The sequence below is a fragment of the Genypterus blacodes genome, unplaced genomic scaffold (genome assembly GCF_046128005.1).
Source record: "Genypterus blacodes isolate CSIRO-AG114 ecotype Tasmania unplaced genomic scaffold, CSIRO-AGI_Gbla_v1 ptg000348l_1, whole genome shotgun sequence".
NCBI lineage: Eukaryota > Metazoa > Chordata > Actinopteri > Ophidiiformes > Ophidiidae > Genypterus > Genypterus blacodes.
The window spans coordinates 722,940-748,189 of record NW_027467132.1 but is presented as its reverse complement, the minus strand read 5'-3'; the positions used below and the strand labels follow the sequence as shown (position 1 = coordinate 748,189).

General features: G+C 46.0%; 1 protein-coding gene across 4 annotated transcripts in view; it reads left to right on the top strand.

The window, feature by feature from the left end:
• Positions 1-24,145, top strand: part of ntng1a (netrin g1a) — a 72,363-nt gene extending 48,218 nt beyond the window's left edge. Inside the window, exons 4-9 of one of the 4 annotated variants that reach the window (XM_076138109.1) lie at positions 5,036-5,047; positions 11,707-11,751; positions 12,699-12,758; positions 14,418-14,585; positions 16,714-16,848; positions 22,378-24,145. In XM_076138109.1, the coding sequence (XP_075994224.1) occupies positions 5,036-5,047; positions 11,707-11,751; positions 12,699-12,758; positions 14,418-14,585; positions 16,714-16,848; positions 22,378-22,622 (665 nt within the window). In that variant the 3' untranslated portion in view covers positions 22,623-24,145. Of the gene's footprint in view, positions 1-2,688; positions 2,715-5,035; positions 5,048-8,175; positions 8,200-8,303; positions 8,331-11,706; positions 11,752-12,698; positions 12,759-14,417; positions 14,586-16,713; positions 16,849-22,377 lie in introns of all 4 variants that reach the window. The other 3 variants (XM_076138110.1, XM_076138111.1, XM_076138112.1) reach the window with 3 other exon arrangements.
• The last annotated feature ends 1,105 nt before the right edge of the window (positions 24,146-25,250 follow it).

Below are 25,250 nucleotides of genomic sequence, written 5' to 3'. Positions count from 1 at the left end.
TATCTTTGTATCTGGTGCTGTATCTTGCACAGCTGCAGGCTGGTGTGTGAGGCTCTAAGCTCTGACCCTCGAATCGACACCAAACGCAGCAGACGGCGTTTTCTCGCTCTTGGTTGCAATCTCTCCTCTCACCAAACACCCACAGCATCCAGTCAATGCGCCGCCTGGAGAGGCCGCGCTCCCGCCCGCCTCTGTCTGGGAACAAACGGGCCGGGCCGCGCTTGTGTACACATCGCGCTTTCAGCTCGCTTTGCCTTTCAATTGCAACTTTATTTAACCTGTATTGAATGAAAGGAGACCCCGTGGAAGCAGCGGTGATAAAAAACCTTTAGAAAATCTGTGGGAGTTATTCATGCTGAACTGTGTGTGTGTGTGTGTGTGTGTGTGTGTGTGTGTGTATGTATATGTGTTAGTCACGGATCAACACCTGCAACCAAGGAGAGTATTTCACAGGTACAGTAGCATTAAATATGAAGCTTTTAAGATCTTCCGCCGCTGCCTCACACACACACTGAGGCTGTGCAGTGTAGTAGAGGCACAACAGCACCGGCTTCATGTAAACAGAGGAGTAAATACATCAGATTCTTAGTAAAGATATGATAAATGTTCTTTTATTGCTGCTATAAACCAGAGCAATGGAGACAAACAGCTGAAAATCATCAACCCTGTGTGATATGTTTGTGCCAGTGGCCTCTCTCTTTCTCTCACTCTCACTCTCACCCTCGGTCTCTCTCACTCTCACCCTCTGTCTCTCTCACTCACTCTCACTCTCACTCACACTCACACTCACACTCACTCTCACTCTCACTCTCTCACTCTCTCTCTCTCACTCGCACTCTCCGTCTCTCTCCGCCTCTCTCACTCTCACTTTCTGTCTCTCTATCACTCTGTCTCTCACATTTTCTGTCTCACTCTCACTCTCCCTCTCTTGCACCCTCGGTCTCTCTCTCACTCTTACTCTCACTCATTTTTACTCTCACTCTTTTACACTCTCACTTACTTGCTATATCGCACTCACACACACACACTCTTACTCTCTCTCACTCTCATTCTCTCTTGCTCTCACTATCTCACTCTCTTTGCCCTCTCACTCTCATTCTCACTCTGTCTCTCGCACTTTCAGTCTCACTCTCCCTCTCTTGCACCCTCTGGCTTTCCCTCACTCTCACTCTCACTCCTTTTTACTCTCAGTCTTTTACACTCTAACTTACTCGCTATATCTCACTCACACACACACACTCTTACTCTCTCTCACTCTCATTCTCTCTTGCTCTCACTCTCTCACTCCCTTTACCCTCTCACTCTCATTCTCACTCTCTCTCACATCCTCTCTCTCTTCCTCTTCTCATTATTAATAGGCAAAGGCAGACAGAAAGGTTGAACACACATCTCTCTCTCTTTCTCTCTCTCTCTCTCTCTCTCTCTCACACTCACACACACACACACACACTCAGTGACCCTACTTGTGATGTCAGTGGCAAAGTTATGTAATTCTGCCTCTCTGGGACAAACAAATATATGAGAAGGACTTGGAAACACACACACCCAGACAGAGAGGTCACACCATCAGCGCTCGCTCCCCTTTCATCTCCCGGCCCAAAGGTCTCTTCAGTGGATGGTGGCGTGTACACAAGCGATGCTCTAATCACTCTGGAGCCATCTGGGCACTCAAAGCGCCATGATGGGGGGCAACATCTGTTTCCTCCGAGCGGCAGATGAAACGAGAGAAATGAACCAAAAAGCGAAGCTCATCTACTCACGGCCACTAGGGGGTAGAAAGTCTAACTGAGGCTGAGTGACTGGAATGAATGAACGACAGAATAAATAGGACGTTTTCCCGTTTTGGTGATGTCACATAGGATCCACAGAAGCCGTGTCGAGGTGTGTTTGCGTTCCTGAAAGCTCAAGTTTTATGGCCCCTCCCCCCCTGTTTTCATATCGCGCCCATTGCAATTCCTTCCCCTCGTGGCCCGCCGGCTGAAGACTTCTTCTAGAGATCTGCGTTATGAAACTTAGGGAGGGTTAGTGAAATGGCCGTTCACACAGCTCAGATTGACAGCACATTATTAAAAAGTGACACACAGGTGCTCTCCCTGCTCCACACACACACACACACGTACACACACACACAAAGCATTCCGTCAGAGACATTCACAGCTAGCGCACACAAGGACACACACACACACACACACACTCTGTCTGTGATGAAAAACAGTCTTAGTATAAAGTGCATTATTATACTTTGTCTTGGAGGGGAAAAAATCCATAATGTAATAACACTGAGAGAAATCTATAAGAATGCAAGGCCGTCCCTCCTGAATAGAGAAGAAACGCACAAGGCTGATAGAAAAATGCACCTTGCTCTCCTTTGTAACTTTAGAGCCCGGACGGCGCACGATCCCACAGGTTTCTTCATCTGTCAGCGCCACTCTGAGGAGGCAGATCGGTCAAAAATGAAGACTTGATCAAGATTTAATGGCTTAATTTCTACCGCGTCGTAGAAGAAGAAGAAGAGCAGAGAGTGTGAGGAACGTCGTCTCCGTCTCTCTCCTGCTCTCCGTCTTCGCCCTTTGACTCTCCGCCTCACTCACTCTCCCTCTCTGCCTCCCCGCCGACGGACGGAGAGGGATCCGTTTTGGAATTAATCATGGCAGTTCATTTTGCTGCAAGATTCTGGTTACTGAGGAGGATAGAGGCCAGCGGCGGAGGTGGAGGTGGACGGCGGCGCCTTCATAGAGTAAAAACTGAATATAGAGCCGAGTTTTAGTGTAGTTTTGTAAAGGATTAAATGGATCTGCAGGTTCGGGAACGGCTCAAAGGCAGAGTTCAAGGTGTTTCCATCAAGCAAAGCTCACAAACAAGCAGAACACACATGCGCACAGGAAGAAGCTGGTAATTAGAAAGACACAGTGAAGAGACGTTAGAAGACGACTCGTACATCTGCAGCTTCACCAGACGAACACCGGGGAATTCACATGGATTTCTCCCAAAGTCTGGCTCTTTAAACGGCTGTGATCATTGAAATCTCGTTGTTAAGAGGCAATGCTACACCAAATCACAGGCAAATTGCAATCCAAACCTCCCTACTGTGTATGACTTCATCATTCGTTCTGTTTGGGGCTTTAGGACAGGAGACTTTTCCTTGTCTAGGCCGGATTAGAAGACTCGGAAGTTTATGGATCGCCTTTGATCAAAGGACTCAAAGTGGCGGGCGCAGTGGATTTGGCCGTAACGATTATTCCCCCCTCCCCCTCCCCCTCCCTCCCTCCTGCAAGCTAGATCAACATGTAATCTTACTTCTCCCTCTCCGACTCTATGAACCTGCATCTCTTAGCGCCCAGATGAGCGTAAACAGAAGCGCTATCGGAATAATATTACTCACAAATCACATTTTTCTGCTGTTGTTATAATTAGCGTGCATTAATTCAGAGCTACCAGATGCTGCCGACTTATTATCAGTCCTCCGGTCCAACTGGGAGGCTGCTGATCACGGAAAGGTGACTGAACACACACACACACACACACACACACACACACACATATACTGCACACTTGAAATGAACAAAATTAGCTTTTTCTCCTTTCTTGAGCAGGAGAAGAGAAGAGAAAGCTTTCTATACATATTTCAGTGACAAGCTCCGAATCCCAGAGGCACGGATAATAATACCACGGTAGAATCAATCTCATTCTTTTGTGAGGAAACATAAACAACCTCTATATGGGTCTGCAGGCTTTGTCCCCGATGTGATGAGGAGAGGAGATCCAGGTTTGACTGGAGGTCTGGCAAACATGAATTACGAGAACTAGAATCCAGGAATCAGCCTCGGTTCATAACTGATGATTGTCATTAATGAGCCCTGATCACTTATGGCCAATGATTCCTGCGTTCATGCACACACACCCACACTCCCACACACACCAGACACACGTAGTACACACACTGTAGCGTCACTGCCCTCATTTCCTCTTTGCATTTTCATTTGACCCCTATTCTCTTTCGTCGTCACTCCTTTTGCATCTGCTCATCCCCTCTCCTCCCTCTGCAACCTTCCTCTTCTTCATCCTCTGCCTCTGTCACTTCTCTCTCCATCACTTGCTTGTATTTCATGCTCCCTCTCTCTCTCTCTACCCACACAAACCCCCCCATCCTCCCCAGAGACCGAGCTTGTTTACACTGCGTTTTCCACATCTTGGCTCTGTGCAGCTGCGACGGTAATCTTTCTCTCAAATATTTGTTTCTTCCATCTCCAGTTTTATTCCTTCTTCTATGCCACTGCCGCCGCCGCCGCTGAGCTATACCTCATTCCATCCCTCCCAAATCTTAAACTGTGCTTTCTCTAACTTAGCTCTTAGGCACTTTAGGACTTGCCACCTTCAATTCAGATCGACACGTTGAGATCCAGAGAGCGAGCCGGGCGCTCCGGCAAGCCCAGCGGTAATTTTGCTCCAGAGGAATTCAATCAAGTTGCATGCAGTGTGTTGTAGTTTTGGCAGCTTTTCCTCCCCTGCTAACCAGTTAGCAACGCCTGTCACCATCACTAGGCTCTATATAGGCAAAGACGTGCAGATGATGATGGATTGCTCTAAAATGATGGCAGCCAGGGAACGTAATTACCAACTTTGCCTGCGGTTAAAATTCAGCAGATAAACTCCTCTTCCCCTTTTCCTTCTCCGCCTGAATGAGCCAGGTAGACAAACAGGTGAGACATATTGAAGGTCAAATCAGAATGGATACTGACAGAAACAATGCAAGGATGCCCTCAATCCCCACACACACACACACACACAATATTGTACTTCCGCACCAACAAGCAATTGCTCTTGACAGTATTATCTCGGAGCCATATGGTAAATTTTAACCAAGGTGTCCTTTGTTCCTCTGCATGCAGGGACAGTGGGAGTGAATATAGGACAGATTGGCTTTGTTTGGTGTGGAAATTGGATGTGTGTGTGTTGGATTTAAGGCCTATAGCTCCATGGCAGAACATGTTCTCTATGGGTTGATGATGCATCCGTGTGTAATGGGGAGCGTGAGGGTCTCAGATGAGTGATAGGGGAATAACAGGAACTGAACTGTTGAAGGATGTACGATAGATCAAAGACGGGGACCTGTAAGTCAGCTGCGTCAGGATTTATACCAAAGCAATTCATGCTCCACAATGTATTTCACTGTATATTAGACTCTGTGTGTGTGTGTGTGTGTGTGTGTGTGTGTGTGTGTGTGTGTGTGTGTGTGTGTGTGTGTGTGTGTGTGTGTGTGTGTGTGTGTGTGTGTGTGTGTGTGTGTGTGTGTGTGTGTGTGTGCGTGTGTGTGTTTCCGTGTTTCCTTCCTCTGGCACATGCTGACCACACACGCACACGGAGATCGTGTTCGGCGAGCAGCTCAGCCCCTCGCAGATCATGTTCACCGCCGCGGCGACTCGCAGCCATGATCCCTGCACAAGTCATAAAAATCAATGGAGCACACCGTCAACACACGCCGCTCCTAATGCCCTCTTCCTGTGCGATAGGGCAAAATTAGATTGCAGCCATGGCCCGTAATGGCGAGCCGGGGCAGGTGAAGGAGATTGGAAACGACGGTGATTGAAAATTAATCAAATGACCCGACATGGGATCCTGGACATCTGCTCCGACCCCACAGGTTGTTCGTAAAACAGGAAACGTTTCCGCTGACGGCCCTCTTGTGTTTCAGATCGTGACCTGAGAGACAAGGTCGTCCCCCCCCCTCCCCCCCGTGACTCAACAAGTAACACACTGCCGAGTAACAAAGTCTCATTTTCCAGATTAATAACCCCTTTGACGAGCCCTTTTTTTCCTCTCGTGCCATTATACATACATTAAAGTCGTATCATAACTGTGTAACTGACGCCGCAATCATAAACTTAATTGCATAGTAAACGGCAGCGAGCAGACAGACACGTCGTAAACTAAGCCGCTGTCGTGCATCAATTATTTTACGCCGCGCAATTAGAAGAGACGCCCGTGACATTCTTTACATTCTATAACAAGCCACGCCTCGCTCCGGGCCGTGTGATTGGTTGACTACTTATTGCTTTTATGACTTTTATTTGCAGTTGTTTGGCTACACTCTTAAATTTTATTCTTTCGGTATTATGGGGGAAAACTGACTTCGCACACACACACACTCGGTTACAGCAGTGTGTGTGTGTGTGTGTGTGTGTGTGCTTGTATTGTCACCTTTGCAGTGTGCCAGCGTGTGTTTAATAATGCGCTGCAGATGGCAATTAAGGTTCAGGCTGCGTATTTACTGCAGAGTATATCACCACTTAATTGGTTATGTTGAGAAATGTTTCACTTCACTTCATTTAAATTAATTAAATGAATGTAGTTTCCTCTTTAAATGAGTCAAAGTATGAATATAGGAAGATTCCAAATCTGGCATACGTATCCCATGGTAACCTCTCAGCAGGTGCAACTTGGGGATTCGATGGTAAACTTATTATAGTAACATATTAACATGTCTTCAATCGAGACAATAAAGAGAAATGTGATGTTTTTATAAGCTGCTTCTTTCTCTTTAGGTGTGTGCGTGGGCGTGGGCGTGGGTGTGTTGTCATGGCTGCTCTTTTCTTTCTAAATGCTGTTTCTGAGAATTGTTTAGCTTAACTTAGAACTTTAGAAAAACATAAATTTGCAGAACAATTAGAACATTAGAACATATTAAAGCAGCACCCATGGGTGGCTGCCCCCTAATGCATCTGATTGCCTTTTAAACCTCTTCATTTCTATGTGAGCACCTGTTGTTCTCCAGTGATTAGGTTGATTTTCTTTGTCCTTGCGTTCGTCCTCTCTCTGTCTCCTGGTTGGCACAAGCCGGCCCCTTTGAGGTTTGACATCCATTACGCTCTGCCTCCATATGTCACCCTGGACTCCTGCGCCCCCCCCCCCCCACACACACACACACACACACACACACACACACACAGCTCCCAGACAGGTCACAGATTCTGGATCCTCCCAGACAGAGGGAATGAATGACGGGAGTTTGATTAAAGTCCTCACACACAAACACATGTGCACACGCTCAGCATAATCCTCCCGTTTCCCCCGGAGTCCAAGGGTAGACTTGGTGGCAGCTTCATTTGATAAGAGGCCTCGACCAAAACTCCCACACAGATGCCTCCATATCGCCTCAGCTCCATCAGCCTGATGATGGGGGAAAGAAATGTGGGCTTTTTTTCCTTCCCCAGCTTCCCCGGGTGTGTTTCTCCCCGTGCCCAGCATGCTTCCGCTCCCCGTGGCGAGGGGCTTGTTTGTGTTATTTTGCACCATCTCTGATTGAGGGCAGAGAGGAGAGAGGACAGGGGAGTCTTCAAATGCTTGATTAGCAGAGCAGGCGTTCGTGCTGTCCTGTCCTGAAAGCGTTCGTCTGAAAACAAACGTCATCCACTTGGCGCCCGATGTGTCCGCACGCCTCTGAAGGATGCGGATTCAAACAGAGAACAATGGCAGAGCGCTCGCTAATGGCGTCTCGGAAACAATCCTGCGGTTTGTGTGTGAGCCGATGTCTGAAACGTGGTCTGATACTTAAAGTCCTAATTAATACCAAAGGCAACGGTAGTGGTGGTCACTTCAGTCGGGGAAATGATTGGTGCAAGAAGCCTGTGAACATCTCAATCTCCTCAGATCCACAGCCAGACACAGTCCTGGTGTGGGAGAAATCTGGTCACCATGGGGATGAGACAGACTGTATTATCTGCTCAGTGGCTGTCTGGCACAAGGGATTGCTTGACGGAGGGACAGACAGGCAGCGTGCAGGATAAGACATGTCTACTTTGGCCTCAGAGGAAGATTTTGCCATCTACAATGCTGTTTGATATGTTGTGTGTGTGTATGAGTGTGTGAGGTGTCTGTGTCTGTGGAAATATGTTTTTCAAGACTGATTTGTTGAAGATTCTTCCTGCTTTATGCAACTTTTTGACATTAACATACAGAAGAAGAGATCTGTCTCTGAAACAAAGGAGCGGTGAGGTTAAACGTGCACCATTCCAGATGTTCCAAACCACTGGGAACGCCGTAACATGTACGTGTCGTTACACAGTGAATCAGAGAAGCAGCACACACACACCGCCTACACACACACGGCACAGCAGCCTACAGTTTCTATGTCATTTCAAGGTAGACGGCTCTTCACAATGGACCACAAGTGTTAAGGTGGGAACTCGATGAACTTTGGTGGCACTAACAATGCATTTCATGTCTCAAGGGGGGAAATGTTGAGATTCTTGCCTACAGCCTCAAATTTTTCAACCTGTCTTTCTTCTTCTCTCCCTCTTTTCTAGGTATTCCTAATAACATTGGTCCAGTTAGTAAGTAAAGCGTTTTCCAATGAGCAAAACTGTTAAAGAATGCTGAATGCTTTGCTTTGCCTCCTGTGCCATCCTTCACCATGCACCCCTCCCCCCCCACCCCAAACCCAGTCCAGCCGGTGTTCATTTCTGATTCCAATCTCCAAATAAAGGATGGCTTTTGTTTGTCAGCTAACCTCCTTTTTCCTTCCTTTTTTGAAGGAAAGATAAGCAATAGCCAGGGGCAATATTGCCAAACATTAATTTACTTTCCCCAGCCTCAACCAGATATCTCTTGTTTGGCTCTGAATGCCGAATGCCATCTGGATTTTTTTCCTCTTCCTCTCCCCCATGCATTATAAATAAATGGCATCTAGACTTTATTAAAGTGCCAGGACCTCTCTGGATGCATAATGTCACAGGAGGTCATTTTAATATAAGCCGCAAGCACCTCGGCTGGTATTATCTTCGTCAACCAGTAGCCCCTCAGGAGGAGGAGGAGGAAGAGGAGAGGTGCCACGTCTCAAGTTACCGCTGCCTGGAAGGCTGTGTGATACAGGAACCATAGGAGCGTATTGAACAAGTCAAAGTGCATTCACAGTCTGGCTCAATTCTCCTCAATCTCTTCTCCTCTTGCCCGCTTCTTAGTGAGGATCCTCTGCAGATTGATCAGTAACTTGCCCCCTGCTGTGACTGGTCATGGTCCCATATGGACTGGCTGGGCTTTAAACAAACAGATCAGACTTCCCTTTAACTAATGAGACCACAACAAATCAGCGGTGCGATCAGCTGGGTAATGTCACAATATGTGTGATTCATGCACACTTGTCTCTGTTAATCATTTAAAAAGAAGAAGTGACTTTTAAGCAAATGTCCTAACATGACTGAGTGTGTTTTGTGGACATAATAGCGCTGCAGCTTATGATTAATTTCATCACAATAAAGTGAAAGGAATGTTATGATGAATGACATCACAAGTCTCCAGAGAAACTTTGAGACATTCAAATTCAATTATACTGAGAAACGTATTATACTAGTATATGAAACATTGGGAGAGTAGGAACAAGTAAATAATTGGCGTTGTACTTGATGAATGCAAAAATTGTTAATTACAAAATTTGAGTTCAGTCATTTATTTTTTTAATTCTTTCAGAGCTAAACTGTAAAATGAGCTGTCGGGTTTCAGAGTGTTACAGTATGTTACACAGTATGTTAAGTGGAATACTGTGTAAGTGTCAGAAATGGACACATGGCCAAGAAATGCAACCCCCCACCCCCCTCCCCTCCACTGCCTGGCTTCATCATCGCCCCCTCACACCCTCACCCCTCCAACCTTAAAAGGTACTTGGTGTTGCACAATTTCACCCCATGCACGGCCTGAATAGTGATAAGCGTTTGTGTGTATGTGTGCGTGTGTGCGTGCGTGTGTATGCGTGTGTGTGTGTTTGCATGCTCTGGACACATGCAGTAGAGTAAACACAGTACATAGATTTCCATTCAAAACGCCAGGTCAGATCATCTCCAACGGCTGTCCACAAATCCTTTTACGAGGAGAGTGTGCATGCTTATGAGACAGAGAGAGAGTATCTGTGTGTGTGTGTGAGGGGTGAGAGATGCAGAAAGGACACACTGACAAGTCTTCAGATCTCATCCAGATTGGCCCACAGGGATTTCTCGTTCTCATGAGTAGCTGTCTTATCGCGGCACAAACAGCAGCCTCCCACAGAGCCGACGTACGTCTCTCTCAGCGCTAAACGCTCGGCTCCGCTGCTAAAAAACACACAGAAGAGGATGGGGTTGTTTGCAGTGATAACAAGAGCCAATTTGCAGCCGTGTTATTAATAAAGAAAGCCGTGATCGGACAAAACGCTGGAGCTTTTCAAATAAACCAGAAGCGAGAGCGCGGCGGGGAAGAGAAAGCGCAGCACTTTTCATGTTGTTTGAAGGTAATTGAATCCTTCATTGACTTTCCTCAATTCTATTCCAAGTTTATTAAGCCAGGCTGAATTGCCTAATGCGGCCCATTAAAGTGAAATTAATATTTAAAAAAACAATTCTGGCTCTGCAAGATTGCATTTCATTATGGCTGTGGCATTGATTAAAATCCGTCACCACTCATTTAGTTTGCCTTACCTGAATGTTCCCCATAACACAATAATTAATGGAACCCAGATGCAATCAGTATTGCATCCAATCAATCGCCAACACAGAATAATTAAAAAAACGAGAAGATATAGAAAGGAAGTTACTTTACCGATTGGCCGGCATGGATCCTGACGCTGGGCTTTGCTCTCTCGTCTGGTTCTGTTCTAATCAAACGTGTGTGTTTGAGGATACAAGCTGAGTTTGAGTGGTGATGTTCTGTGCCATCAGTGCTTCATGATAAAAGAAGTGAAATGGATAAAGGCACAGGATGATGTACGACTTGTAGATCAGGTAATCGATAGATGTTAGAGATGCCGTGGGGTTTAAAGTGCATGGACATGATCGTAACCCCGACAGAGGGTCATTGTTTAAATCAATTAGCAGAAGTGTGAAAGTCATTCCTAAAATGATTTGGCCTTTTGAACAGCACTCCTGATCCCTATTCACTCATATGGTAATTGGGTAATGGGCTTCTTCTCAAGACATCAGCGGCCATTAATTACCCCCAGATTACATGATTCACAGGAGTCTGGAGCAAAAGGACACGGAGAGATCAATTGAGGAGATGAAGGGGGATGATGAGGAAACTTATCCGTATTCCTCGCTTTGCTTGAGTCTTCTCCATTTCCAACCGCAAAGTATTTCCCTGACACGGAAATACCGACTTGTATGTAATTATGAGGTTATGCTACCCACAGCAGTCCGTCATTCCAAGGCCCAACACTTGCCATTATTTATTCATTGTTATTCCTCCACCAGAAATACACCGTAATTAGATATTGATTACATAGTCAATGTGATGAATTAAACAAAATGCCCCCCAAAGTCTTCATTTGCTTTACATAGTTTAGAGTCCCTTGCATAATTGATGGCTCAGATACATAAACCTAAGAGGGTTCTTATCTCTTTTCTTTTTTAGTTTTGTCTTGAGTTTACTCATCATTGCCATTTCCATGAACATGAACAGCGTAGACCATGGAAGTCACACCAATTACATACAACGTCTCTCCAAAGTCCTTCCCGGGTCCTTGGATGCATTCTCTTGCCAGGCCTGCCCCCATTTGTATTTGATGTTTTTCCTGATTTGCCGACTTGAGTCATGCCGGACATGTTGGTGTCTGCCAGTTGTGTGTTTCCACTACCACATAGCCCCCCCCCCCCTTCCCCCTCACACACACACACCTCCAGTCTCTCCAGTGTCCACCGGTGCAGTGCACCTGATTAACTCCTGGTTTCTCTCAATTGCACGCAGTTCGGCCGAATGTCTCATCCCTAGGTGTCGCTAACCGAAAAGAAGGTAGGCAACAAAGATTATGCAACAACAATGTTTTTGTAACAGACTTATATACTTCAAACTGTTTGTATCGTACAATGTAGTCGGTTAGTTGAGAGAACTTGTTGGCAGAATCTTTAATAACCTCCCCTCACCAATTATGGCATTTCTCCGAACTACCCTAAAAAGTATCTTTAGTCATCTTGATCATAATCTCCAGTGTGGAGATCCAGGGGGCGCTCATGTTGCAACATACTGGCCGTTCTTTGCATTATCCTCAACGTGCGTGCGTCTCGTCTTTACACATACGCACGTACACAAGCTTTTGGGGAAGTGTGATTATCCCGTTCAGTATTAATTAGGCACAGCGCTTTGAGGAGATGCTCGGCCTCGTCTGAGTGAGCAGGAGAGGTTTCTACACAGACTGATGTAAGGCTCATGTCAGCTTAATCCATCATGCAGACGCCAAACACAAGTCTAATACAACCATTCAGCTTTGTGTTTCCATGACTGCACACAGTGTAAGTGACAGCAGCTTATGTCACCCAGCAGAGCCGTAGAGTCCGGGGCCTGTTATTCCTTTTCCCCCCTATTCTTTGTTTTTACGACTGGAAAGGGATCCAAGGATCGCTGCGTTTCCCGGCTAGCCACTTTTCCTCATCCGCGCTCCTGTGCGCAGATTTATTGCGCACAGGGGGCGCAAACACACACAGGCTTTTAAACAATACAAATCACTTGGTAATGAATTAAAGCAGCTGATGCCACACGCAGCCAAACCTCACTTGGCGGCGTCACTCTTTATTTTCAAACACCATCAGTCACCATTATTACAACTTACGTTCCTTTCTTTTTTGACCAGTTGCATCTATTCTTGCACGATACTTTACTCTTCTTGATTCTCTGACATTACATGTTTTATGTTCAACTGCAATATCACCTTTTTATTTCTTTTCCTTTGTTAATTTGTCTAGTAGCTCCTCGAGTTGCGTTGTCCACTGCCCCTACTGGCCACGTTGCAAACAGCAAGCGAGGTAGGAGCTCTGGTATTCCTACTTTGCCCCTCCCTCCCTACCCCCCACCCACCCACACACACACACACACACCTACACACACACCCCAGACACCATCCAAGCCCTCTCACTGTTTGATTTAATGTTTCTGTTTTACTGTAAGCTCCATAACCCTGCAACACTATCCCAGCGGTGTGAGTGACCAAAGAGCACTCTGTATCCATACCTCCAACCAGCGGCCGACTGATGCCTCTCACTGTACGGGACTCATCGCCTCTAAACTCTGTTAAAGTCCCTCGGAACCTTTCTCTTTTTTTCAGTTCAAGTAAAGAGGGTGTTTCAGACCACGACTATTTTTGGGAAGTGTGTTTCAGAGACTCAAGACTTTTTATTCCCCCGTGCGTGCATGATTTATGACCTTAGCCTATTTCTGGAAAGGAGAGATTATTTGTCTTGGGAGAGTATATCTGAGGGAGCGCGGCTGCTAATGTGGAGGAGCTTAGCTTACACCGGGACCAGACTGTTCTGCTCCAGGCAAAAGGTGGAGTGGACTCCTTCTGCTCCTTCATTTCCAAGCTTTGTCTGGCGGTTAGTGGCCAGACAGCGAGACCTGACCTCAATACGGATCCTTAATAACCGCAATCTCCCGGAAGAAAGCCCCCGACCCCGCCCCCCCTCTACCCTCCACCCTCCGCCCCGGCTCTGGATCCGCGAGCGAGCTTTCGGTCCACGCGTCTGCCAGAGAGGCTTAAGGGTCACATCTGTCGGGGCTGTGACACGCGGTGTCGGCGGTCAGTCGCCGTGGCAGACTGATGTTCGCTGAGAGCTGAGCTGTGGTCGCCCCCTCCTCCTCCTCCCCCCACCCTCCCTGCACCTTAGGGCACAGCTGTCAGTGAGTATCCAGGACCAAAGCATGAGGGTTTGCAGCCCTCTTTTCCAAGTTCACGTCCATATTCCAGCCTCTAATGCAGCATGATGTACCGCCAATACACCATGTTGCTCGTGTGCCTTATCGATTGCGTCATGAAGCTTTTAGCGGGGAAACTGTAGTGACTCTTTAGAACGTAGCCAAATCATAAAGTAGTGGTTGAATACGTTGAGGGTTCCATGTCCTTCAGTAGTTAGCATGCATTTGAGTTCCATCTCATCCTCTTTCTTCAAACAAGTCCAACCATAACACTTAAGGGGATCAGAGATCAAATAGACATCAATTCCAAAAGCTCCCCACACATTTCCCGGTCTGAAAGAAGCATTTCCATCCGTGGTTTGATCTGCCCTTCGCTGTGTGTGGTGGTCCTGATGTGACAGTGTCTTTGTGCCATCATTCCGGAGCCTTCCTCGCCTCGTGTTGTTGTGTGCTTGAAGTGATGTGATCTCTCCGAGTCATACTAATATCGTGCTTTTCTTTTTTTGGTTTGTTCTTGATGTGATGTGTTTTCTAACCAGAACCAACCCTCCCTGTCACCGCAGCCCCACTCACATCTCCAGTCTCTCCATTCTCAACCTCGCATGCCACGGCGCCTCGCTCAAATGTCTGCTAACCCCCACCGCCGCCATAGCGCTCGCCAGCAACAGCAAACCACTCCTACACCTCCTACTCCGTATCTCTATCTTTCTCTTTCTCTTCTACCTTTCTCTCCCCCTTCCTTCCCCACCCCCGGCTTCCTCTCTCTTTGCAAGACTGCGAATGCTTCGGCCACTCCAACCGATGCAGCTACATCGAGCTGCTAAACACCGTCATTTGCGTGAGCTGTAAGCACAACACTAGGGGGCAGCACTGCCAGCTATGCAAGCTGGGATACTACCGCAATGCCACGGCAGAACTGGACGATGAAAATGTGTGCATAGGTTAGTCCCCTACCCCAACCTTTCACACACCATCACAGCACCCTGCTTATTCACCCCACACACTCCTGGCTTCATCTCCATCTGTCTGTGACTCGCTACCAGAATAAACAGGCACCTTTCATCCCTCACCGCTTCATCATCCATAACCACCTGCCTCCGTGTCTTTCAGTGACCTTTCACGTCTTCTTCTGCTTTTTTAGACGGCGGCGTCCCTCATTAAGCTCCCTGTCATAATCTGCTTTTTTTTTTCTTTTATAAGACCGGAGTGATTCAGCTTCACTCGGACGGAACAAAGCGATTTTCAGTCGTTCCTTTTAGCCGTGGGTAAAAGTATCTGCAGGTTATTTTGCGGTTGATGTACCAAAACAAGGCTTTAAGGGAGACATTAGAGGGTGAATGGTCTGATTTGCCTGTAAAACAGTGTGAAATTTGCACAAAATAAAGGAAACACCAGCAAGTATAAGAAGTAAAATGTTGCGTAGCTGTTGCGTATGCTGTCATACTTTTAAAAACACCTCGCTACTTTAAATAACTTTTATATGTTGGCAGCAGTCACGTGTTAGGTTAGCTTCTCTGGGACCTCATCACACATTAAAGTGGTAATTGGCAAAAATCTAAACACAACAGACAGCGAGTTGATCTCTGACGTCACTCCACCGCCCTGAGAATTTGCCTTTGTAGTCCGAGTCCGCCCTTAGCTGGTGTTTCCTTTCTTCTGTCCCGCCTCAATCCAGGCGTCCATATGTTGTATCATCTGTTTTTCCTATGTGTTCAAAAATGTGCGAAAATTGGATTTTGCCCGAGCGTCCCGAGGCTGTTGTTTTGTCCCCCCGTTGTGAGTCTAGAGCGCTCACTGCCAGGTGCACTTGTGAGTCCAGAGGGGGGAGTCTGACAAGCACAGAGAGTCCGGAGAGAAATGTCACAGAGAAGTCACACCAACAGTCTGAGGTGCCATGACAGTGCATATGTCATATACAAGAAATGGCCTCAGGAGTAGCAGCTGAAGCCCGTCACATGGTGTTAAGAGTCACCCAGGCGTTACCTCATGCCAAACTCGCCGTCACCCCTTTCCTCCTCTCTTACTCGTCACCCCCTCCTCCCCCACCTCCTCCTCCTCCTCCCGTTTGTCACTTGCCGTCACCTCTCTCCTCTTGCCTGACCTCCGGGTGTCACTCGGGTGCAGCGGCGTGCAGCCACAGAAGGTGCGGTGTGATGGTCGGGGCCTGTCAAAGCGCGGGGGCTCATTTTGACTCGCCGAGCGCTCCAGCTGCCGTGGATTACCAGAAGGTCAGATGAGTGTAGGACACGAGGGACACGACAGGTTGTTGTTTCTCACAGACGAGCTCTTTAAAGGCCATTTCAACCCTAATTCAGTGCTAACGACACACTTCCTGTAGTCGATGGTTATTAAGTGGCGTTTGATGATAACGCCAATGCCTCAACCATGGTGTCTGGATTCTTACTTAAAGCGAGACAACACATTAAGTTCATCTCAGCATTTCAATGGATTTCAATTTGAATAATGGTGCCAACACAATAGCATATGACAACGATGCCCCATTTCAATGAACTCAGCTCCCATTCCTCTGAACCACGCTCATCCTCCGCCATCCCTCCTGTGATCACTGTTCCATTCCGTCTCCTCTCTCCATCTTTTGCCCTTCCTTTGTATGACTGAATCAAATGTTTGAAAAGCATGTGCAGGTTCTTAGCCCTACGATGTCCCATCTTAAGGAAAAAAGCTACTGATAAGGCTTTTGCACATTTTGCTCATTGCATATTGTTGACATATATAACTTTAACTCAAGTATATATATGACTGAAGATACCTGTGTTAATTGTAATGGTTACAAAGTGTTACATGCATCTGAACCAGCCTCATTCTTCTCCCATTCTGTTCCCATTACAGTTGAAATGGTAGCATTTCTTCTTGTATGAGATTTAATATAACAATCCAAATATTTTGCCAATTAAATCCTATCCAATGGCTTTTAAAAGCAGTGGAGCTCCTAATTAAGTTTGAGCACTGTGGTCCATGCTGTGAAAAATCCTAGCAGTGTGCTGGCACGAACCAAAGCACCACCCTGTTTCCAGCCTGTGTGTGTATGTGTGTGTCTTGTTTTTCCAGACTGTAATTGTAATCCCTTTGGCTCAGTCAGTGATCGCTGTAATGGCACAGGATTTTGTAAATGTAAGGAGGGCACTACAGGGCCCAAGTGTCAGGAGTGTCTACCCGGCTATTTATGGGACAATGGCTGCAAATGTAAGTAGAACCACAACTCTCCCCTCCCACGCCGCTCCGGACTGCTCTCCCCCCTCAGCACTGTCTCTCCTCCTGCTCTCTTTCCCTCATTTCTTTCCTCTCTCCTGTGTGATTCCTCAGCTTGGTTGTAAAGAAATGTGCCGCCCAGCCACCTTGACCGACGCAGAGCTAACGCAGACTAACCCGACGATACTGAACTATTTGTTTCACTAACCAAGCCTTCATTTCATTACTGTGCTGCGGCTGCATTAACAGAGACGCGGGGGGCGCAGGCATGGCCGGTGCGCATGGTGCTTTAGCCATACAGTCATCCGGCCGTGACACGCACCAACAACACAGCAGCTGAGTCAATATTGACTGCTTGACACCGCGGCTGCCTGTGACTTTGTTTGTGTCGCCATCACCTTTGGCTGCTCCTCTAACGGCCCAATGTCACCCACCGGCAACATTTCAGCTGAAAAAAAGAGAAGCGGCCATTGTTTGTTTGGAGTTCCAGCCCAGTTTTGTGTTAAAAATGTCGCCTAGTTTACATTTTTCCCGCCGGTCATTTTGTCATGCATGCCCTATGAGGTAAGGCTTTCTCAAATGTCAGTAATTTTTCATTGTTTCTTTCAAGTCAAACTTCACAGAGACAAAAACGCTGCAGGGGATAGACGGCATGAAAAAAAAAAAAAAATCACCCCAAAAACACGCCCTTACTTTGAAATCCTGCCTCCCTGCTGCAGACTCTGGTTCCTGCTGGGCTCCATGTCCACCGATGGGACTCCTGTTCCTCCATCCAATCCCTGTTGGCTCCTTAGACGCTCTTCCTGTTAACATAATGCATAATTGTACTCGCATATCAAAGCACAAATTGACTTTTACAGCTTATAAATTGAACACTAATTGGCATTTAACCTAACACAACCCACCTGCGCCCTCATGTTTATAATTGCAATTAAGTTGCCCTGGATTTGGTTCCTGTCCTCTCAGTCCGGGGCTAACAAAGGTGCCCTACATAAGGAGCTTGAACATTGTAAGGTGACATGATTCTGAGGGATTAATTTCTGGCACAGACCTCCACTTCTTCCTGTGGGTGTAAGGTGATAAACAGTAAGCAGGGCGTAATATAATCGCCGAGGATGCATCATGTCAGCAGTCGGTGGAAAGTTTTAGTCTGCTTCCTTTCGGCTCGGCCGGCCCAATTAAGGAGCCTGAGATGTCGCCGCGTCCAATGAGGCGTCGGAGCACAAGGACGCAGACGGGAACGGAGATCTCTGTCTTTAAAGCACAAAGATTTCAAATGTCAGAATGTTGTTCTCCCCAGAAGCTCAGAGTAGTTCTACACTGACTTGTAATAGAGACGCTGCTATTACAGTTTGCAGTTTATAACAAAATCCACATGAGTCTATAGATACAAATGACATCATCGGGCAGATTATTGTCAGTATTCACCCTCTGTGGTCTTCAGATCCTCTTCTGGATCAGGAACGAGGTGTTTGATGTTCTTTCTGTCCTTTTGTCTTGACAGTATTTTTCATAATGACCGCGTCTCTGTGGAGACTTGAGATCCTCTAATTGGATCAGTACTCCAGCTTTATTTTCCTCTATTATTACATTTCTTCTGTCTGTGTGTAACTCGTTTCTTTCTCCACCTCCAGCTTTTATTGCACACATGGCCGTTAGAGGAGAAGGGATCTGTCTTTGAATTGCTTCTCCTGAGATTCATCCCTTTATTTCTGTTACATGTTAAGGGTTTTGTTTTGGGGGAGGGGGTCCTTGTCTTCGTCGAGAGCTTTGGGCCGAGTTAGAAAGCGTTTGTTTGCCTTTACAAATAAACTAGACTTGGATTCAATGTGAAGGAGGGAGAAGGATCCTCTCACCGTGTCATAACTTAGAATTCAAATAACAGGAATCTGTTGAAGTGCACTCTGTGATTCACACTCCACTCCACACTCCCTTCACACACACACACACACACATACACACCAAACCTAAAAAACACAAGATGAAGTCAGGGGAGAAATTGGTGCAATTTATACATCTCCTGCTTTATTTCTCTCTGAAGAGCTTCTGGAACAATTTTAAATCCTTGACTGTTTTGCAAGTATTCTCTTATAATGTTTCTCCATCTTTATTATACTAAAGACCCCAAATACCAAAATGAACCCAAGGCTCCAGAGGCCAACATTTATACTTATATGGCAGTAATTCCACGGCTGAAAGAGTTTAAATGCTTCCTCTCCTTCCTTCCCTGATATTTCGGTCTTTCTGATCTGCATGCAGACTGAAGAACGCAATTATAGCCCAAATCTCTCGTCAAACACCTCTCTGCCTCAGACGGGCTCACCTAGTTCACCGCTCCCCTCTCTAAATATTATCACTCATATCAAAAGCAAACGCAACAAATCTTGTCATTTACTTCCTGAGCCGGCTCTGTTTACATGCAGAGGAACGGTAAACGTGAGCCACTGAGGATGAGGATGAGGGGCGAAGGGTTCATTCTATCCCAAACCAGCTCTCCTTCCCCCCTGCTTGCGACTCCATTCTCTTTTCGCCTGGGAGGCTCATCGTCATCTCATTGTTGTTCTGCAGAGGACTGTGCAGTCGCCACGCTCGGGCCGTGGCCTCAGATAATCTGCTGCTTTTGGTGTGGATTTGCCACAGTAGACAATCTCTATTAAAAACTACTATCAGGATGTTTAGTGTGTGTTTACCTCCGAGAGAGACCCAAACACCTCTTTGTTGTTTCTGTTATCAGGAATTAAAGAAGGCTCTGCACAGCAGTTTAGTGCAGCGGGGGACAATAGAAGAGAAGAATGGCTTGATGAAAAGATTCCAGCTCACAAAGCAAAAGACAATAAAGTATAAATCTTCCGCTGAGGAGGCCAAGACTCTAAATTAGGTTCTGATAAATAGTACTTAGAATCAATTGCAGCCCTTTTTACTGCGTCCACTGGGCTGCCGGTGCCTTCAAAGTCTTACATCGCCTTTAATCTACTGTACATCTTTGATAAAAACCTCTTATTGATGTCTCCTTTTCAAAGTCACGATCACTGTGGGATTGATCGGAGCTCACTTATTGATCATTCTGTGTACCGTGTTGCGTTTGAGCCGAGTTGCTCGTTGCCGTTTCATTTCTTGAATGAGTTTTTTCCGGGCATGGGTTTGGATTTAGGCTCAGCTTTGTGTTTTGTCTGTCAGCATGCGGCGCTGCTGTCGCTCTGAGAGGAGATTAATTAGGTTACTGCCTAATTGATAAAATCAGCTGCAACTGTGGCAATTAGACGCCGAGACCTTAGCACAATGTGCAGCGCCGGCTGTCCAAACACACACTCCACACTCTCACAATTACCCACAATCCCATGTTCTTCTTTACATCTTGAGATACGTTTTTGAAGCCTTTGTAACGCTTTAATGTGGAAAAAGGCATTAATCCACTCTTGCATCAGTTTGTTCCGGATGTAAAAGGACGGCTTCCACGTCGGCTCACTGGATTGGCTTGTTTTGGTCTCAGTCTCAAGTTTGCAGCTTTGATCGTTTCCAACACACACTTCCTATAAAATTACAATATAGACAGTCATAAAAAAGCATCCGTCCCCTTTGACAGAGATTCAACTTGGTCCTGTTTTGTCTTGGTTTGCTCTGTTGTCCACTACGGCCACCATTGTAAATAAAGCGCCTGGTGCCAAGTTGACTGTTGTGAGTTAGAAAACAAATTCAAATCCAGCAGCTGCAGTGGTGTTGCATCTCTTATCAAAGCGTCCTTGAGCTCCTCCTGCTCTGGCCCGGTGCACATGGTTGAGTCCTGGGCTGGTGGAAAAGCATTTCCACATTTCAGTCTTCTTCCTTCATTATTTTTCTGGGGACTGAGCACAAAATACTTTGCATGTCCTGAGACTGACTTTTCTTCCCGTGTCTTGGGATAAGACGGACATGAGGAAAGGTCAGTGTCTAATTAGAATCTTGCCGATACCTTGATTATATGGAGGCCTCTTGGGGGAAAACACCAGTCTTTAATGAATATACTTGATTGCTCTTCTTGGTCAGCTGGTGGGAGGTATTCATTATTAAACATCTCACCTGCTCCCCCCCGTAAAAAACCCAAACCCACAGAGCAAACCCAAGGCTCTCTGAAGGGAGCATCGATTTCTTTGTCGCCGTAGTTTTATTTGTTGACTCATTATTCCAGTTTGTGCTGAGTGGTTGTATCGGGCCGTGGAGCCGATGTCACTCCAGAAGAAAAAGGACACAATAGTTCAGGTGTCTTATCTAGATCTTGTTGTGCATGGTAATTGGTGAGCTGTGGCCCGGAGCTAAAAAACTATCGAGCCGAGCAGCAGCAGCAGCAGCAGCTCCCCCCCCTTCTCTCCAACCAAACAGACGGCGGCAAATAGGATCCAGAGAGTCAATGTTTCTTAACAAGCCTCCCATCAAAGCCCTATTTGGCTATTCCTGCGAGACAGCATGCATCCATTCCAGGGTATTAAGAGAAAGGGCTGATATTTGTTATTGTGATATTTATGTCCCATAGAGTTCAGAGATTGCTCACCGCATTGTTTTCCACTCCCATAAAGGAGTGGAACGGGCAGAAGTGGCCCCCGTGTTTATCACTGTTTATTTGTCTCCGTTGGTTTATTAGTTTGTGCGGCGCTGCTTTGTTTGCCTCCAGCTTGCTTGACAGCTTGCCTCCGCTGGGAATAGAGTGGCCTCGCTGTCCCGCCGCTAAATATACTCCAATTTTCACCTGACGCTCAGTTTGTCTAAAGTCGCTGCTGTTTGAGGGGAAAACCGAGGGAAAAGTGTGGCTTTCTGTCGGAACGTGGCGGATAGGAGGATTTAATCTGCGCCGTAATCAAAGAGGGTTTAAGGGATTAACAGGGAATTCCTTTCATAGTGGAGAGAGAAACGTTGTGTTTACATGCAAAAGGGGTTTCTGTGGTTAAACTGTATTTAGCCTTTGAGTTGAACTATTTTCATTTTTTTAAATCAACATGTTCTATTTAAAGATAAATCATGAAGTTGTGTACTCGTCGTATTCTAAAAGCAAAGAGGAAAACATTGACACGCTATCAATATTTCTAAATTCATGAGGGGAAGTTTGATTAAAGATATCAAATGAGTTTGACTAACATGTTCACTAACTCAACTAACCTGATTTATGCAGAGGAAACTCCCTGATTTGTTTACGATTGCATGAAGCACAGAAGCTGCTGTGAAAACACTGAATTGAAATGCTAAATTAAAAGTCATTATCATGTGTAATGAAAGAAGAGCGGTCACACTTTACTTGAAGAGAACATTAGATTAATATTGACTACAATTTGAGCCCCACAGTTGATTCCATTTCCTTCTATCACACACTGAAAGAGGAAACTGTAGATAATGAAATGATATGAATGTCATTTTCAGGTATTTGACTGTAAGATTGATAATACTTATGAATATCTTCTTGATATATTTCCGTGCCTTTCAAGTAAAGTGTGACCTCAGCCTCTCTGTGTGTTTGATTCTCACTCCCTCCTCCTGTCTCTGTTGCTTCCACCGCAGCCCGGGTGTGTGACAACGAGCTCCTGCGTTGCCAAAATGGCGGCGTGTGTGTCAACAACCTCCGTTGCGAGTGTCCCTCCACCTTTACGGGCCTGTTGTGCGAGAAGCCCCGCTGCGAGTCAGAGCTGGGGGGCTGCAGGGATGCCAACTCGGGCCAGGCCCCGCTATCGCCTCCGTCCCTCCCCAGGCTGCTGCTGCTGCTGCTGCTGCTGGGAGAGGCCTCCTACTGGGCCGCCGTGCTCTAAAGAGACCCGTGACTCCCCACGCACACACGCACACACACGCCGGCCTGGTGGGACCAAACCGCCCTGCCTCCGCCGCCGCTGCCACCACCACCTCCACCCTCCCACACCCCCTCTTTGAGTAATCAACAACCATTAAACAACAACAACAACACCACCACCCATGAGCTTTCTGGACTGTACTGTCAGAGCTTCTCTGCCTCCAGACTCTGTGGACTCTCGGCTCGCGCTGACCATGAAGAGAACGTGCCGGAACAACCAGCGCAAAAACTTTTTCATTTAATTTCAAAGAAGAGTATATAGAGATGAAAATAAAAAAAAGGTATACTTCTAAAATGCCAGATATTATATAAAAGAAATGAATACAAATACCAGAGGAACTGAGCGTTTGCCTAATTAGAGTCAAGAGGAGCAAAGAACTGTGACCCTCCATCTCTCCCTCTAAGCCATACCAGGTACTTGAGCCCCTTCCAGTTTAAGGAGGGATAACTGAAGATGACAGACTCGTTCACTTCTCTCTCATTGCCACGGCAACAACAGCTGCAACCAATCAGCTCGGGCATGAGCCGACAGTGGACGCCGATCCTCGCGGGACGCTTGCGCAAGTTACTGTTGGCTGGACTCGACGCCGAAACGACATCAACACGAGGACAAAAAAAAAAAAACGAGGACAAAAAAATAATAATGGAGAAAATACAGGAAGCATTCTTTGCTGTCAGTGCATTGTGGATAGAAGGAAATCTGTCCGGACTGCCACAAAAACCTTGCCCATGTCGGTTTCTCTCTCTCTCTCTCTCTCTCTCTCTTTCTCTAGCTTTCTGTCTCTCCTTCCAGCACTCGCTCATCCTCCCTCCTGTTCATCCTCTCCCTTCCCCCTTCCCCCTCTCCGCCCTCTTGACTCCCAATCTCCTCGCCATGCTACCACTGACCTGTGCTTTTGTGAACGTTACTCTGTAGCCCTCGTCGGTTGAAAGATTTCTTTGTCCAATGTTAGTGATGCACACGTGTACGAATAAACCCCACCTCCCCCTCCCCAACCCTCCTTTTCTCCCCCTTTCTCCCTCCTCTCTTTCTTCCTTCCACTCTCTCTCTCTCTCCTGCTCTCTGATTGTCTTGGATCCCAGAGCCCTCATGCTCCCTGCGATCGCCCTCAGAGGAGAGTTTCCACCCGAGCAGAACAGAAAAGCGCATAGAAATCCATCCGTGTATTTGCAAGTTCTTTTTCCTCAACAGAGCAAACTGAAGAAAAAGTCCTGTAGTCCTTTTGTATCCTTGCCGAACTGTGACTGAATAAAGGCAACCTTTAATGTATCTATTTAAGACATCCAAACGCAGAAGCAATCATTTAATCTCATGCTTATATTTTTCTCCTATATTTCTTTCCTTCACTTCTTTACATTTGATTTTTAGTTTCTCTGATTACTTTTGGGTGTGCAGTTGATTTTCCTTTGTATTGGCAACGTGCTGGCATCAAAGAATATCAGTTTACATATACGGTATTATAAAGTGTAATAAGAATCCCACCAAAGGACATTATAAATGTTTTCTTGTTGCTTTAACACTTGAGAATTTAAGTGAATAAAAGTTAAAATATGAAACGGCGTTGATCATTTGTGGATCACAGGTGGATCATGTTTGGATTTTTAAACTTCTATCTATTCTGCATTGGCTCTGTATTTGTTTGTTGAGGTAATAATAAGACACAAACCCCAGAGATTATAAACGACATCACTTTATTGTAAGACTGTTTATCCATAAACTGTATTTGTGTTCCAAAGTCACACACCATCATCAGTGGGAAACAAATCTGCCATGTTTAATTCTTGATCATCTATAATCAATATGTATCTGGTCCAGATCTTGAACAATCTGCAACAATTCTGCTTCTTTTGTGACGATTTCACAGTCAGAACAAGACAAGTCAACGTCTTCCGGCCTTGGCAGAGGTATGCGCTCTCGTTAATGCCTTTCTATTTCACATTAATGTTGTGATATTGTTTCCAGATGGTCTCATGCAATCATAAGTGGCTTTAAGATTCAATAGTAGATTATAATTTGTGTTTACGCAGCATTCTGAGGTCGCTAAACTCCGTGTATCCAAATCTTCCATCCTTATAATTGAGCGTAGATCGTATTCATCATTGCGTGCTGATTACCAAGTGTTGACAGGAACTGTTGGCAGAAAAATGTGCATATCAGCGTTGGTGATATTTCCGTGCTATTTATCTAGAATTCAATCTGGTAAAGATTTGTTTCAGTGGCATGCATTGTCGGAGGCACTGAATTAAATATTTACAACTATCGATGTCTCCTGCACAGCCTGTGTTCAAAGTTTATATAGTGGGTCGTGTCAGATACGAGACAGATCATCCATAACCTGAAAAATTCAAGCCTCAGCCTCTCTCTCTCTCTCTCTCATTCTCTCTCTCTCTCTCCTTTTGGGGTTATTTTTTACTAGTTTGTCGTAGAGGCTGCAGTGCCTTAAAACATGTTTATTTTGGAAAAGCTGGTTGAGTATGTGAGGAAATATGCAAATTAAATACAGTTAGGGTTGTTCATGAGTGTTTGTGAGTGTGTGTGTGTGCATGTAAAAGCTTTAGACATTAGGAGCAGAAATTGAAGTGACAAAAT